Source organism: Lucilia sericata, unplaced genomic scaffold (assembly GCF_015586225.1).
Source record: "Lucilia sericata isolate MDLA Ls3-8-SP2 unplaced genomic scaffold, ASM1558622v1 Contig002440F_arrow, whole genome shotgun sequence".
Classification (NCBI taxonomy): domain Eukaryota; kingdom Metazoa; phylum Arthropoda; class Insecta; order Diptera; family Calliphoridae; genus Lucilia; species Lucilia sericata.
In genome coordinates, this window is record NW_023996227.1 from 5,025 (window position 1) to 21,685 (window position 16,661).

At 28.4% G+C, this 16,661-nt stretch overlaps 1 protein-coding gene across 1 annotated transcript; it reads left to right on the forward strand.

Annotated features, from left to right (window-relative positions):
* Positions 1 to 269: 269 nt before the first annotated feature.
* LOC119613930 (intraflagellar transport protein 46 homolog) lies at positions 270 to 2,673 on the forward strand. The gene is made up of 2 exons (XM_037970002.1): positions 270 to 586; positions 667 to 2,673. The coding sequence occupies exons 1-2, from the start codon at positions 398 to 400 to the stop codon at positions 1,678 to 1,680; spliced, it is 1,203 nt and encodes a 400-aa protein (XP_037825930.1). The 5' UTR covers positions 270 to 397; the 3' UTR covers positions 1,681 to 2,673.
* Positions 2,674 to 16,661: the final 13,988 nt, after the last annotated feature.

Genomic DNA, 16,661 nt, shown 5'->3' on the forward strand with positions numbered 1-16,661 from the left:
TATAATATTTATTTATAAAATTTTATTTAAACTCAATTAAAGTACAAATACAACTCTATAGACTAAGCAACCCCTTTAAATATAACACTCTTCACTTCAATAAAAACTTTCCTTCAACTTAATGGTAACCAGGGAAACCCGGTAAAGTGTAAACAAATGTTCTTCTTATCCGACTTAGGTAAGAATATAATTTGTGTTTTTGCCAAACATACACCAGCTAATTACATATTGTGAAAATACGTACATTATTTTTGAAATAGAAAATTTCCTTAGTTTCGAGACATAAACAATAGAAGAAGAAAATAGGAAGTATTTGAAAAACAACACAGCTTTTGAAAGGGATAAACTCTTCTACAATAAAACAAGCCAATTACTTACTCCATAAGACAGCCACATAATGAATTACTATGATGAAGAGATTACCATAAACGGTGGTGACATTAAACCACCCAACAGCAATATCAAGGTGGAGCGCATCTCTAGCAGAGGAAGTAATAGTGACAAAGGAAATCCAACGGCCAGCGGTAGCTCATTGTCACAACAGGGTGGTATTTCAATGGTTAATAGAAGTAGACAAAGGACTGTGGTAAGTGATAAGACAACAATCCATTTGGAGTACTGTAATGATATAACAAATATTGACTTCTTTCATGAAATTTACTGCAGATACGTGGCAATTCAACGGATGATGATGGTTTATTGCAAGACATCATAGATCATGACGACGAAGATGATGAAGATGAAGATAGTGATTTGCAAATAGGAAATGCTCCAGCCATACAACCATTAGATAAGCAACAGCAACAACATAAATTAGCGAGACACAATGATTTACCACGTTCTCATGGCCTTCCTGGTACTTCGAGAATTATGAATTTACCTTCAGCTAAGGCTTTAGATATGGACACGGAACCCTCGGAAACAGAATCCGAAGAGGGAAGTCATCGTTTTAAGGGCGCAGCCATGGGCCATGCCACCACCTCGGAAACCCAAATTTCCATAACACCCGATAAATGGGAACATTTAGCTTTGGATCCGGAAATTAAGGAGTTATTCCCCTATATTTTAAAGTATACTCCACAACATATAGAAACTCCCTATCATTTGCAACCTTTTATACCCGAGTATGTACCAGCTGTAGGAGATGTCGATGCCTTCCTTAAGGTAACCGAACCGCCGCTTTTAAAGCCGCAACGATCTAAAGAAATGCAAGAGCATCTACAGAAATTAGGCTTATATTTCCTAGATGAACCCTCTGGCACCCAAAGTGAACCGAGTCTGCTCAATATGAAACTACGCTCTGCTTTAACGGGCAGTAGCAAAAATTCTCGCTCCACCTCTGCCCAAATGGTACCCTTTGCTAAATCGACCAAAGATATCGATAAGTGGATAAATGAAGTTGAACAAGTTCATATGTCTCAATCTGTTTACGATGCTCAACCCCGCAAGGATATTGAAAACATGATAATTGACTGGCCACGTTCGTATGCAGAAGCCACAGGCGCCGTACAGGAAGCTTATCAACAATGTCTAACCGAACAGCACACACTCGTCGACTACGTACGTATTCTGTGTCAACAATTCGCTATTGAGGGACCACTCGAGACACAAGCGGACTATTTATTAAGTGCACAAACATTATTCGCTTTATATTTGGCTGCCAATCAGGCATGGGAATAATGGTTTGCGAAATACTTCATTTGGTTTTGCCTTTGTTAGCATTACATTCGACTACAATGTCTACCACATAGTACAGTTAAATTTCAAAAAAATCTACTACTTCTACCTTTATGACCACACGAACATTGCTACATATGTATGTATATTATACGATTAACATGACTATCCTTGTTTAAAACATTGTGTTTACACCTTAACGTTGGGTCATTTGGAAAACGCATTCATTTAAAGGTATTATTTCCTCATAACCAATAATTTGCTTATAACAGAAATGGTAATTTAATTTTATACCAAAGGATTCCGGAAATTTGCTAAGGTTCAGTTTACACGCTAAGTATTCGCTACGCTAATTTCGAGGAATCTATCAAAAAATATGAATGTTCGTTTTAACATCTTAGGACTTTAACCTAATAACGTTCAGGCGTTAGTCATTTCAGTCGATTTGTGTGCTAAAGTCATGAAAATTCGATTCCTTTGGATAGACCTTTGATCGGTATCGTTTTCCATATAAGACTTTTAATTGGTCAGAATCAGAACTCACTTTTTGCATTCAGTCCATAAAACAGATTTATCTTGATCTTGTGTCCTTGTTGCAATACCAAGATTGAAGACTGCACTATTTATTTGTCGATACCTCCAAATTGATCCTTAAAAAATTTAATTCAAGTAACATTATTTCTTTTCAATGCAAATAAGAATAAATTCCTTTCCAACTCTGTCACTTATTTGACTGTTATTGAAAAATTTTGCGGTATGTTTGCTTAATTGGTAAATATTATGATGTACATTCTTGTACTTTTTGTCTACCAATTGTGGGGTTGTTGGGTTGTTTGTGATTGTCCTCGTTCATACTTATGGACTGGGAGGTCAGTCTTTTATAAATTCGTCTTTGGTTCAAAATGGTTTGTTGTGTTTAACGTTGTAGAGGGTGATTCGCAAATTGTTTTTCAATGTTGTAGTATGTGTATGATTATAATAGATGTAATCGCTCGGAAAATATATGCTAAATACAAAGGATATTGATTTTTTTCGATTTGTAATAAAAATATTTTGAAGGAAAATTTTTATTTAAATTAATATTTAAAAAATAAAATATTTAAAATATAGAAAAGACGTTGTTTGGTAAACAAAATAATTGTATATTTTTATAAATTAGATCGTTTCAGTCATGATCCTTTTTTATCAAATAGTATATAAAAAAATATCTAATCTGTTTTTTTTAAATATAAAATTTCTCGAGTCTTTAGTAATATTTTTGAAAATGTCTGTTTAGAGTTTTTTTTAGAAAAATGTATGACGAGAAAGAAATTTTTGAAAGAAATCGGAGAACTTTTTAAAGCAAATATTTCAAACTGTTTTGTTTGATTAATTTAACTACGAATTTATGTACTTCTAAGGTGTTTGACAAGCACTTAAAAGAAATTTCGATTAAATCTCATATTAAAAAACTTGACCGAGTGGTTTTTGGTTTCAAGAGATTTAAATTAAAATATTTCTATGAAGTTTTTTTTTAAGAAATTGTTTAAAATAAAATTTTGTGAATTCTGTTAAGAAAATATTTATGAATTTTATAAGTAGTGGAATTCGGGCTTTGCTATAAGTTTTCCAGGATTTTTAACATGAAAATATACCTATCTACAATTTTTTATAAAAACTATTTTGACGGGGTTTCTGAAAGAAATTTCCAGAAATTTTATTTAAAAAATCTACAAGATTTATTTAGTAGAAGTACATTCAAAGATATTTCAAACAAAAATAAAGAACCCAACTGTTTTTACTATTAGGATTTCCCCATAAAAATTATCACAAACATTTCCTGCTACAAAATAATATGGCAACACAATACTCGTATTTTATTTCTCATTTATTTTAAATTGACTCAATTTTATTTTCATTGCCCTGCAGCTCTTAGAGTACATTGTAAAGGAGTAAAACTTCGGTAAAAACATTAATTTAAAGCTGGAGGTGCACACTAGTCGTCTTCGCGGCTAAGCATTTCGTGCTTTTCATACCTTCTTTGCATCCTACTCATTAAATTACATCAAGTCTTATAACGTCTTATTACTAATGAGTTATAAAAACACTTTCTGATTCATAAGGCATCTTCTTCGTAGAGCTATTGATGCTATTGTATAAATAGATTTTAGAAATTTAGAGTTCATACAAAATAATTTTACTACACTTTGTGTAAACTTAAGATATACAATATTCAAAGCTGCAGGGTAAATACAAAAATGAAATGTAAACAAACCGATACTGGCACACACACCGCCAACAAATACAAAACAATAACAGAGAAATGAGTAGAAAACATATGCGCCTTTAAATAAAACACTCAAACTCTCATTAAATTCAAATAAAATCCACTCAAACTCTCACTAACGCTTTATTAAATTCTAGTTAGGTTAGGGCAAGTAAGTAGTAAAGCTATGCAAAATACAAAATTATAACTTCACTCTGTTTTGGAATTTTGTGCATGTTAGACGTTTGTCTGCCGCTTATCCGTAACGTATCGTCGTGCATTATTTGTTGTAAGAAGTAAAATAATTCATAGAAATTATATCGTGAGAAGCTCATTTAACGGTTTATTTGAGATTCATTTTATAAAATAAAACGCGAGTGTTTTTATTTATAATAAATTAAAGTGAAGTAAAATAATACAGAAAATTTTTATAGAAAAATACTAAACAAATTTAAACAAATAATCTGACAAGTTTATACCTAACAAGCAAACAAGCTAATATTTCAAGTGTGCAAAAATCGTGTTAGAAAATAGTGTAGAAAACAGAAATAAACAAAACCATAATAAAATCAAGTGTTTTTTTGTGAGAAATATTCCAGTATTTCAATTTGGATTAAATATTTGTATTGGATTTACGTGAGTGTTATAATAAAGTGTGCCGGAATTATAATTTAAACACTTTGACCTTTTTATAAACAAATTTTTGAAGCTGCTCTCCATATTTTTGTTACATTCTCTGCTCCCGCCATCAGCGTTTGGTAAAAACTTCAATTACTTGTCAATTACTTTGGCTGGAATTTAATCCGTTAAAGGTGAGTAGTAAGCACGTTTCAGTTTTATGATACAATAAAAAATACAACAACACAGCATCAATCAGTTTTACACACACACACACTCACTGTTGCCTTTATAGAACAGAGTTGTCAGGGTATAGATCAAATAGTTGACATTGGTACTTTTTTGTGCTACAATTGAAAACTGAAAAATTCAATTAATTTTTCAATTGAAAACTCATTTACAATAAAAAATTTATTATTTATACTTATGACCGCAAATTTTTAAAAACATTTTTATTTATTAGAGGTCAAAGGTCACAAACATGTGTTTTTATGAATATTTAGCTTATAATGCTATTTTGGATCCTCTCACAGAAAGTGGAATAGTTTTCTTTCTACTGTGCTTCTTCAGAAAATGTTAATCCTCTTTTGATAGGAATGGAATCCTGTGACAGGACTGATAACTTCTATTGATAGTTCAATTTTTTATTATCACTTTCTGGTCCATAGTGCAATGTCTGTCTAAAGTTCCGATAGAGTGGACATAATCTACAGAGGCCTTAGTGATGCAGATATACATAGTTCTGTAACTAGTTCTTGGGTAGTAGGGATTAGTATCAGTTTTAACTTTTTGCCTTCAGGTCACTGAACTAATCTCAACGATTTGAATTTTAGAATGCGTACAATATTTACTATCTAATGGTTCCGAAGTTATCTGTATATCAGAAAGTAATTCTACCCCCCTTTTCCGTATCTACTAGCAACACTGTTGAAATATAAATGTCCGTAAATTTAAAATTTTCCTACAATTTCGTAAAATTTCCAACATTTATTTCTCAACCCTGACACATACACTGAGCATTCTGCCAGAAATACAATTTTCTGTTAAAATCTTCTTAGTATTTAATCCTTTTCTTATTTGATGTATAAAGGTGTTTTCTTGGTTGTGAGGTGTAATCTTATCAATGTTTATTTTAGCGAAAATGTTTGAGTGGTTTGAGGTGATAAAACTCGATACTATCTGTGTACGCAAAAAAAATGGAAGGATAGTCGTCTGATGGCCGGGCAGTTGGGCGGTTGTCTTAATCAAATTTTAAGATTTAATGGTTGTTTGCAGAGTTGCAAATTAGGGTTAAGTTGTGGGTTTTGGTAATTTCAATTATGTGATTAACTAAGAAGAGATTTTAATGCTGAGGGCGATTTAATTTCTCTTTAACACACATTTTCTGTAGGCGTTAGGTTTCATGGTTATTAATACAAGATAGAATTGCAAAATTATATGACGTTTAAATTTAGGAAAATACACATATTTTTGCTAAAATTAAATAAAACAGTTTACGACAAACATTAGTTAAATGTAATTTTTAATTTTTTGTAATTTGTTCTTTTTAAACTTAAAATAAACAATCTATGATTAAATAGATATAAATAATAAAAAAAGTCCCTATTTTATGAAATGTAATTGAGCAAAAGATAAAAAAGAATCGCAAAATTACCAGCACTTTGATTATATTGTACAAAACTAGTCATTAGGTTTTCTTTTGCTCATATTACACATTTATTTTTATGATTTTTACCACATTTTATCTTTTAATAATAAATTGTATTTCTTATCGAAACACATTCACTCACATGTATACATCTTGTCATCATGGCATTTTTATCGCTATCTTATAAATATCGACCAAGAAATACGTAGAAAAAAGTACCGGGTACTTTTGTTTTAACTATGTAAAATATATGCAAGGATATACATATGTACATAAGTATATATTTTTATGATCTTTTTGTCAACTACTTGTATGTGAGAAATATTCATAAAATATTAAATGTCAATGTACCAAACATATTGTGCTAATCCCCAAATAATCCCAAAAAAAAATAAACTAAAACGTATTTTCATAAATTAAATAATACTTATGTACAAAATATGAACAGAAAAGATTTTTGTTTTTATTAAATACGAGCATATTGGGTATACTTAGTATGTAAACTGTATACTAAATGGCGATCAGAGGGTTTTTGTAAGAAATTGTTTGGTATGTTTTTATGTACACAAAGAGTACATTTTTTATTACATCAATTTACATTTACATTTTTAACGAAAACTATTTTAACTATTAACTTACTTTGATTCTTAAAACTAGTTCATTAGAATTGACTGTGGTTCCGAATAATATGTCCTGAAAGTAAAATATTCTTCAGACATAAATATTTGAACTTAAGTGATCTCAAAACTAAGCGGCCAACGACCAATCATAAATTTCCTGATTTTTTGCATTATTTGATTGGTAATGAAAATACATATACATATATGAAAAAAACATGACACATGTCAGGTGCACACTTTATGATAAATTTAAACTACAACCTCTTAAATTATAGTGTTGTTGATTTGTATTAACTAAATATTCGTGGTCATGGTTGAAATAACATGATTGTGGATATTAGGATGGTCACACAAACATTTTTAGATGTTTACAATTTCAATATAATTTCTTTTTTCAAATGTTTGTTAAGGTAAAAACTATTTTTAAAACAATTTGGTGAAAGAACTTTATGCAAACACTAAAATTGTTTAAAAAATTCCTATGAAAATTTTGATAAGTAGTTAATTGCAAATCTGTAATACGGACGAAACCTAATCATCCAAATATCGCTAACTTTTAGTTGATGAAACAAGAGGAGAGGATACCGATGATGTTTGGTATTGAAAATGGGCAATATAAGTGCATTATTTCACATAGCATCCATCTCCATCATCCCTACTAGCCGTGGCTTAAAAATACCCAAAATGTATCTAATAAATTTCTTTATCGGTCCATTATAATCGAAAATATTACTGAAAATAATATTTGTGCCAATAAAAGTATGTATTAAAATAAAATTCGACAAAAATGTTTTTACTTGAGAAATTACTTTCTTAAATTCTATATAGTTTGACCAAGCCTCCTTTGAAGGCCCTCTTGTAACCTTCATATTAGTTTCGATATATAAACAATTGAGACAAAATGTAAAAAATGAATAAATCATGGTAATAAATTCCAAAAGGAGCGATTTATAATGGCCTAGGTTCATACATATTACTTGATATACAATATTGATAGAACATTTGGATTTAAATTAATCTATAACTTCTTCTAATTCCTTGTCAATGATGAATGAGCCCACCTAATAGACATTCAGTGAGTCAGTTTGTGTGTAATTGTTTGTTTCTATTTTACTATCCATTGGTTTATTTGCAATTTTGAACCTCACATAATAGATGGAAAATCTTTTACTTTTGCTTTCATATTGTTTGGTTTTGTTTACTGATTTTTATTTTTTGGGGAGGAGGGGGTTGGTTTTGTTTATTTCTGTGGTCTCACTCATAGACCGTACAAAAAAAAAAAAAAAAAAAAACAAAATTGTATGAAGAAAAACTTGATTGTTATTGTTTTGCGGTCTATTCATTTAGTGCCTGAATGTTTGTATTGTGTTTTTATATTTACCAGCATTATTAAATGGATCCTATTCTTTATACTCTACTCTGATACATCTACTCCTATTCCAACACGTGTCCATACATAACTTACACACAAGGATTATACTCCTCATCGTACGTATGTATACGCCAGCCGCCAACAAATCTCATCCAACCATGATTGTTAAGGGAAAAAACTTTCTTTATACGAGGGACGGAGGGGGTATATAATTTTGTTTTTTTATTGTTTCAACACTTGTCTGATTTTGCTTCATGGTTTTGTTTTGGCTTGGTATGAAAAGTAAAACTTTTTTGTTCTTTTCCGTTTTTATTGCCATAAATAAATTCCTTAACATTTATTTTCATTGCCTAAACCTCATTCATCGCCACACAGAATTGATTACCACACTTATTTCTTTTAGATTTTAGATATGGTTATATGGAATATTGTACGTACGTATGTAGTTGTTCTTTTTATTAAAGATTTAAATGTTAAAGCTATTTTGGTTTGGTTGTGGTCAGATAGTTAAAATAGTTAATTAAATAAATTATATTGTTTTCGGATAAATGGCTTCAGGGTATTGAAAATAGAATTTAAAAGCTAGGCTTCCGTCGTGCTTTTAACTGAAATTTTATTTTTAATCATTAATAAAACGTTGGATGCTATTAATCCACACGTAATGTATGTTTTTTTCGAATATGGTCATATTTAAGTTGACAACTTGTAACTTACGCTGTCCAGTGAACACTTTGTAATATTTCGTCCAAAATAATAACGACCGATGTTATCTTCCCAAGTGATTATGTTTTTAAAAGAAAGCCTTAATTTGAATTGATTCCTTTAGAAATCTATCAAGGATTAAATTTGTTTCTTTTTTTTTTTTTGGTTTAAATTAGTTTAAAAAAGTACTCAAAATCAACATGCGCAGACATTTTTTTAGTATGCTTGATTGTGTTTTATGGTAAATTGTAAATCTATTTTTTTGATTAACAAAATTTTTAGAAAAAAGGGAAACTTTTGGTTAATAATAAGCATTGAAAGTTTATGGTATAAAAACATGTGCTGGAAACCTTTTTAACAAAGACAAAAGGAGGGGAAATTGAGAAGAAAATTTAAAACCAAATAAATTCAATATTTCCAAAGAATTCATGTGGTAACATAGAGTGAATACCCTTAATGTCATTCCTTAAAAGTGTAAGTTTTTTATAAATTATTTTTTTAATTTAAAATCAAACTCTTAGATATAGATTGTATTTGTCTTTTGTGTTGCGCTAAAAAATACTATAATAAACATCCTCCCTTCAAATGTTTGACTTTTTTTGTATTTCCTTAAATTCATTCATTTTTATTGTTTTGTAATTTGTTTTATTTCCGATTTCAACTTGAAAGTTTCCAACATATGAAAGTTTTCCTTTTTTTGTTCTTTTTGTAGTTTAAAAATATAATAAAGTTTTTTTTAACTTTATTTTTATTGCTGCCACTTTGTTGTTTTTTTTTATTCTTTTAACCGCACCGAACACATTTTCCTACTCGTGCTTCAAGATCCACAGGCTTACATCCGCAAATAGCATTTATGGTGTTTTTAGTTTAAGCATTTTTTTTTAGATTTTCTAAAGAAAATAATAGGAAAATTATTGCACAATTGCTTAAAAAGGCAAAACGAAATCTTTGCCACTTCCCAACAGGAATTAGTTTTTCAGCCTAATTAACTTTATCAAATGTAGAAATGACTATAAAAAAGGACTGATTTTGGTTTACATTTGGTTTAAATTAAGTGCATAAAGGAAATGCATATATATTTCAACTTAATGCAAGGGATTTAATTTAAAAGGGAAATATTTTATAAAATATAGAAAACTAATCTTAATTTAGGAAAAATTCAATAAAAACGTATTCATAAATTTCCTTCCTTGAGGTTGAATATAATGTAGCTCCTTGAATGTTAATACAATATAGGGAAGTCGATTTAGCGTCGTCCTTCTATCTCTCCGTATTGTTAGAAACAATTTTTGAAGGCAATCGTATATCTTAGGAATCCAAATCTTGGATTATTCTATCATTCATATACGAATAAACTGTTTGGTAGATAGTTGAACTAAAATTAATAAAAAAAACATTAATTTTTTTAATAAATTTTATTTAAAAAATTCTATAATAATATTTAAAAACTTGTTAAAGAGCTATTTAAGTTATGAAGTAGTCCTGCAAAAAACTTAAAGTAACCTTAAGTTAATTTTGCTTAAAACAAATATTGTTCTACCCTCAAAAAAAAAAAAGGATCAAGCTTTTTAATTAACAAAAGTTTAACCAACAAAAATTGTGTTTGTATTTCAAAAATCCTTTTGTAATGTGATACGTGTGTGAACTTTGAATAACACACGCATACATAGCTTTGGTTCTGCACACATTTCAGGTCACTTAAATAGGTCATTGATTATGTTTGTATACAATCTAACACGCATCCTTTTTTTAAACAAAAAACCCAACAAAATTGTCACCCAAAAAAGGGAAAAATAACTGCATTGAAATGTGTTGGAATCTTTAAGAGTAATTAAAACAAACAACCAACGCCCTAACAGGGCTAGATGGAAGGGATAGATGGCTGTCTTTCATTCGCCTCAAATTGTTTGAAAAATCGGTAGGATGGTTAATTAAGGTGTGTGTTCCTTTACAATGTATTCTATGGTTGCGGAAGTGAATTTAATAAAAAACCACAAATTAAATTGTTTAAAAAATAGACAAACAACTTAATTTGCTGTTTTCTATGTGAAAAATCCAAAGTATGGCATAAATGTGGCACACTACATATGTATGTAAGTTGCAAGGAAAGGAAAATCATGTTAAATAATAAACACCTTGTTTAAACCATGTTCATTGAGGTTGTTGTTTACCTTACATACATCTAAGTATTTCCCCACCTTGCTATAATAGAATATTTTTTTAAAATATTCCTATTTATGCTTGAGGTTTTAATAACTTGGAGGAAAAATCTAAAAAATATATGTATAAATTTCATCTGCATATGCCCAGACATGTTGTCTACACGTGCTTGTTTATTTAAATTTTTAAAATTTACATGTTCATTTCTTTCCTTTATTTTTATTTGGAGACAAAATTTATAGTTTAACAAATGTTTTTTATTTTTATATTTTGTTTATTTTCTTTATTAGGTTGTTCATTATTATTTAAACAGTTGCCAATGTATTTTAACATTAATAATCATTATAATTATGTCTGGCAGTTAACACACAAGTAAACATCCTTTTGTAATTTCTCTCTATGTAAAAAAGTGAAACTTTTTTTTTAAAAGGAAACATTAATTAACAAAGTATTATTTGTTTATTTTACAATGTTAAATTATGGTACATTGTGAATTAAGATGAAAATTTTCTTAAATTGTATTGGCATCCTTAGAATTTGACATTAAAAAATGTTTTCTTCGAACTTTGAAAAATTTGACTAGTGGAAAGAACTCTCTTTCCTTACGTTATTACCAGAATTCAATTAGAACTGATCTAGAACTGAACTAGAATTGAATTAGAACTGAACTAGAACTGAACTAGAACTGAACTAGAACTGAACTAGAACTGAACTAGAACTGAACTAGAACTGAACTAGAACTTAACTAGAACTGAACTAGAACTGAACTAGAACTGAACTAGAACTGAACTAGAACTGAACTAGAACTGAACTAGAACTGAACTAGAACTGAACTAGAACTGAACTAGAACTGAACTAGAACTGAACTAGAACTGAACTAGAACTGAACTAGAACTGAACTAGAACTGAACTAGAACTGAACTAGAACTGAACTAGAACTGAACTAGAACTGAACTAGAACTGAACTAGAACTGAACTAGAACTGAACTAGAACTGAACTAGAACTGAACTAGAACTGAACTAGAACTGAACTGAACTAGAACTGAACTAGAACTGAACTAGAACTGAACTAGAACTGAACTAGAACTGAACTAGAACTGAACTAGAACTGAACTAGAACTGAACTAGAACTGAACTAGAACTGAACTAGAACTGAACTAGAACTGAACTAGAACTGAACTAGAACTGAACTAGAACTGAACTAGAACTGAACTAGAACTGAACTAGAACTGAACTAGAACTGAACTAGAACTGAACTAGAACTGAACTAGAACTGAACTAGAACTGAACTAGAACTGAACTAGAACTGAACTAGAACTGAACTAGAACTGAACTAGAACTGAACTAGAACTGAAATCACTGTTGTGCCTGTTGTTTGCTTCCTTATCGAACCCATGACCTCTGGTGTAACATACTGGGACTAACTAACCATTAATCTACCAGAGGCCACGCCACACATAGCAATTACTTTTCGGAATCTGTAAAAACCCATGTGCATAACATAAAAGATCTTTGTTTTTTGAATTTTTGTTTTTTTTTTTAATTTTTAAAAAATTTATTGGAAATGACATTATGTCTATAACGGGCCCAAAACAAACATCCGAACATTGAAACAAATTTATTATAGTTTGTAATGCGGCAGATGAATAATAAATTGTATGTTTGTCTAGATCTAGAAAAGAGAAATGTTATACTTTTATTGACACTCTCCCTTAACAAACATCAATAGAAAAAACTTTATTTGTTGCATGTGATATTGTTATTATCACAAATGTGAGAAATTTTCAGTTGACGTTGTTTTTATTTATTTTTAAAATTTAACACTTGTTAAAATATCAACAATATTGATATTGGCTCAAAATATTTAGTTAGTTTTTTTTATTATACAATTCGCCGTTTGTATTTATATAGTAAATAAAATATATAAAAACTTATTTATTTTTTTTTAATTTGAAATACAAATACACTAGCAGATTAATTTTTTTAAATGTTGTGATGCTCTGCATACGAGTAGTTGTAACAAATCCCTATTAAAAATATTTCTTTAAAATTCAAGGTATTGTTTATTGAAAACAAAAGTTCAATGTTTTACTATTCGTTTAATTTTTGTAGTTTAACGTGATATTTATAGAGAAAAATTTTATATTTATATGTATTTATGACCATTTTATAGTTATGCTCTCGCTTTTGTTCATCCAACCAATCATGCCATCTATCCATCCATTCAATTCATTCATCCAAATGCACCCGTATTACTATATAGATTTTTATATGTTTGTGTGTAAGTAAGATTGGTGGTATCCACAACAGCAGCAGTAAACTGTAATTGTAAACCTGAATCATTCAAATGCACAATTTATATATAGTACCACTATATGCATGTATTTAAGTTTGTATGTACATATGTATGTATAAAAGTATAAACGAACGAGTCTTAATTTACCCGTTTCTGTATTGGTAACTATCTTTATGTCTTGTTGGACTTGAAAATGTATAAAATTACTAATTGGAATTTATTATTGAATAATAGAACAATTTAAGTTTACGTCAGTATGGAGAGATTACCTAAAAACAACATTTTATTAAACAATTAACTTTTGTAAGTTAAGTGTTTATTATATGAAATCGTTAACAAATTTCTTATAAATACTCAAGTTAGGTATGACTTAATTAATGACACATAATAAAATTTCCAAAAAAAGTAAGATAACTTGCTAATTTGTTTAAAATATACATATTAACAGGTGATTGACTTTTGTTACAAATTGGTTTTGTTAAAATTGTTTGTATAAATTTTGAAAGTTTTTTTCGTAGCCATCTCAGACTGCAATTATTCAATTTTTAACACATTTCGTATTCACAGATTTTGAGCTTTATTTTCAAAAATTTATTCAGAACAAATTGTTAAATTATTCATATATGCATATATTATAATTCATTCCTCAAAGGGTTAATATGCTACATTTAACATAAATGCAAAAAATATAAAAATCTTCTCTCCCACTCTATTAACGTTAAGACTTTCTTTTCAATTAAAAGAAACCTGAAATATATTTTTTGCATAAATTATTTTTAAAGTGTAAAAGTTGGAGGAATAACACCTAATAATTCATTTAAGTTTTGTAATTTTTATGACATGTCATTAATCATTTGAAATATTTGTTTTCAATACAAATAAGTCCATTATTGAAATACAATTTAAAGCCCTCTCCATGCTAAAGATAAACTACTTTACTCGATCCATACTTAACACCAAATAAATATTTCGTTTGTTCATATTTGCTCGAAAAAAAAAAACAAACAATGACAAACAATTCAAAATATAGACATTAAGAAAAAGTTTTTTTTTAACTTTAAACAAATCTATATTTAAAGTTTCCCAAAAAAAATGAACGGTAAAAAATTATATTCATTATTAATACAAGGCGTTGAACAATGAAACGCCTGTCTTATGCTCTTTTGGTTTTGTGAATTTTGAAATTTTTGACAGGTTAACATGGAAATTAAATTCGTTTAAAAGTTTGTTATATAGGGAGTTTTAGGAAGAGGTGAAACAATTTTAAGATTTTATTACATTTTTTTTTTGAGAAAAATGCTTAAAATTTTGTTTTTAAGAAAACTATTTTTGGTGAAAAATTTTCGGTAAATAGGTTTTGGTAGCAAAATTTAAAAAAAATAAATAAACTTATCTAAAAACAGTCTGCAATGAAGAAATGTATCTACAATTTGTCGAAAATTTGTTATAAATATATTTGTCAAAATGTTTCAAAAACTGATGCATCCCAGCAAAAACTTTAATTAACAGGTAAGGGATTGGAGGCAAGTACTTACCACAATCGCTTACAAGTAATTAAAAAAATCAGCCAATGTAAATCGTGTGAATAAACATATACAGCTTCTATATCTTCACGCAGAATCAGACTAATGAATTATAAAGTATGTATTTATATAACACATTATTAATAAGACGTTATTAAAGTACTTCTATGTAATCAGAACGATATGTAGTAGCCATCGATTAATTTGATTTTGAAAAAATCACCACATTTTAAAATCCCCTGTAATTTACATACTAAATATTTCAAATATATTTTTATCTACGTATATTGAATTTGCTTATTCCTTTGTATTATTATTCTTACCTTCATGGCATCTTTATCTACATACACGCATAAAAAATTAAATTGAACTTCAACTACACATTTAAATCCTAAACAAAATTAATGTTTGAAAATTTTTCTATATTTATGGGAGATGGCTGATAATCAGCAATCACACAGCGGGTGTTGGGGAATAGTTAAATTTACCAAAAAATTTAACAAGTACAAACTTTTTTTTTTCATAAAATATATATAGAAACCTTCCTTTCAATATTTATCTACAATGATTTAATACAGTGTTAAGTAAAAGTAAACTAACAATAAGTAATGATAAAAAATACTGCGCAGATTTGGTAAAAATAAAGTAATTATTTTTTTAAATATAATTCAATAAAATTTTTTTTGGATTTTCTTGAAAATTTATCAGTGTATGTTTACTTATAAAACGTACTATACATTACCTTGTCACGTTATTATAACCGTGTTTTATATTGTACGCGAGCATTATGCCATTTTATGAGATTCACGTTGAAAAAACATAAAAATTTTTAACATGTTACTACGAGTTTTAGTAGAAACATGTTGTGATGGTTTGAATACCATCGTCATCATCATCTCCTTAAATTGTAACTCATATGTAGTACATTGTTGTATTTGATTATTAGATTTGCCATATTACCTTCATGATGATAAAGATTTGTTCTAGCCCAGCGTACTCGTAATATATATAATTTTTTAGTATGTTTTTGTCATAAAATTTCCTAGATTCTAAAGTAAAGTTTTTACTTACTACATCATCATGTAGCATTTATCAGCATTATGATCATGATCATCATCTCGTTGTAATTTTTTCTTCCTTTCTCTCTTTTCAGTATTAGATTGATATTATTCTTGGAAATAAACAGAATAAACTTTTGTTAAATTTTTCTTGTTGTTTATAAATTTATATAAAAATTAGATTGTTTTTTTTTTGTCTAGTAAAATTTAAATTCTTAGAATTATTTTTAAACATGTAAATACTTGTTACACAAAATATTAAAATTGAGGATTTGCTAGACAGATTACTCTTTCTTTTAGATCTAATATAATCAAATTTAATTTATTTTTTTATAAGTATGATTTTTATTACAATTTGATGCTAATTTGTTGTTAAATTCTATTTTTTCAGGTAAATTGGTTTTTTTGAACTGAATTCTTGGTAAATATTAAAACAAAAAACTCATTATAAATAATTTAATTTGTTAAAGTTGTTATAAAAACAAAAAAATTTACTTAAATGTTAAATTTTTACAAAGAGTATAATCAGGAAAATTTTAAATTATTTAAAATTACTACAGAATTGATTCGGTTACAGTGGACATTAAAAATTATGGTTCGGTTTATACCCCGAATTGTTTAAAACCATGTTTGCTCTAATTAAAAGTGAAAATGGATTGTTTTGATTCTATGGTAATTCCCATATCGATTCCTCTAATCAAATCGATATGATATCGAATCAGAAATTGATTGGAAATAATTA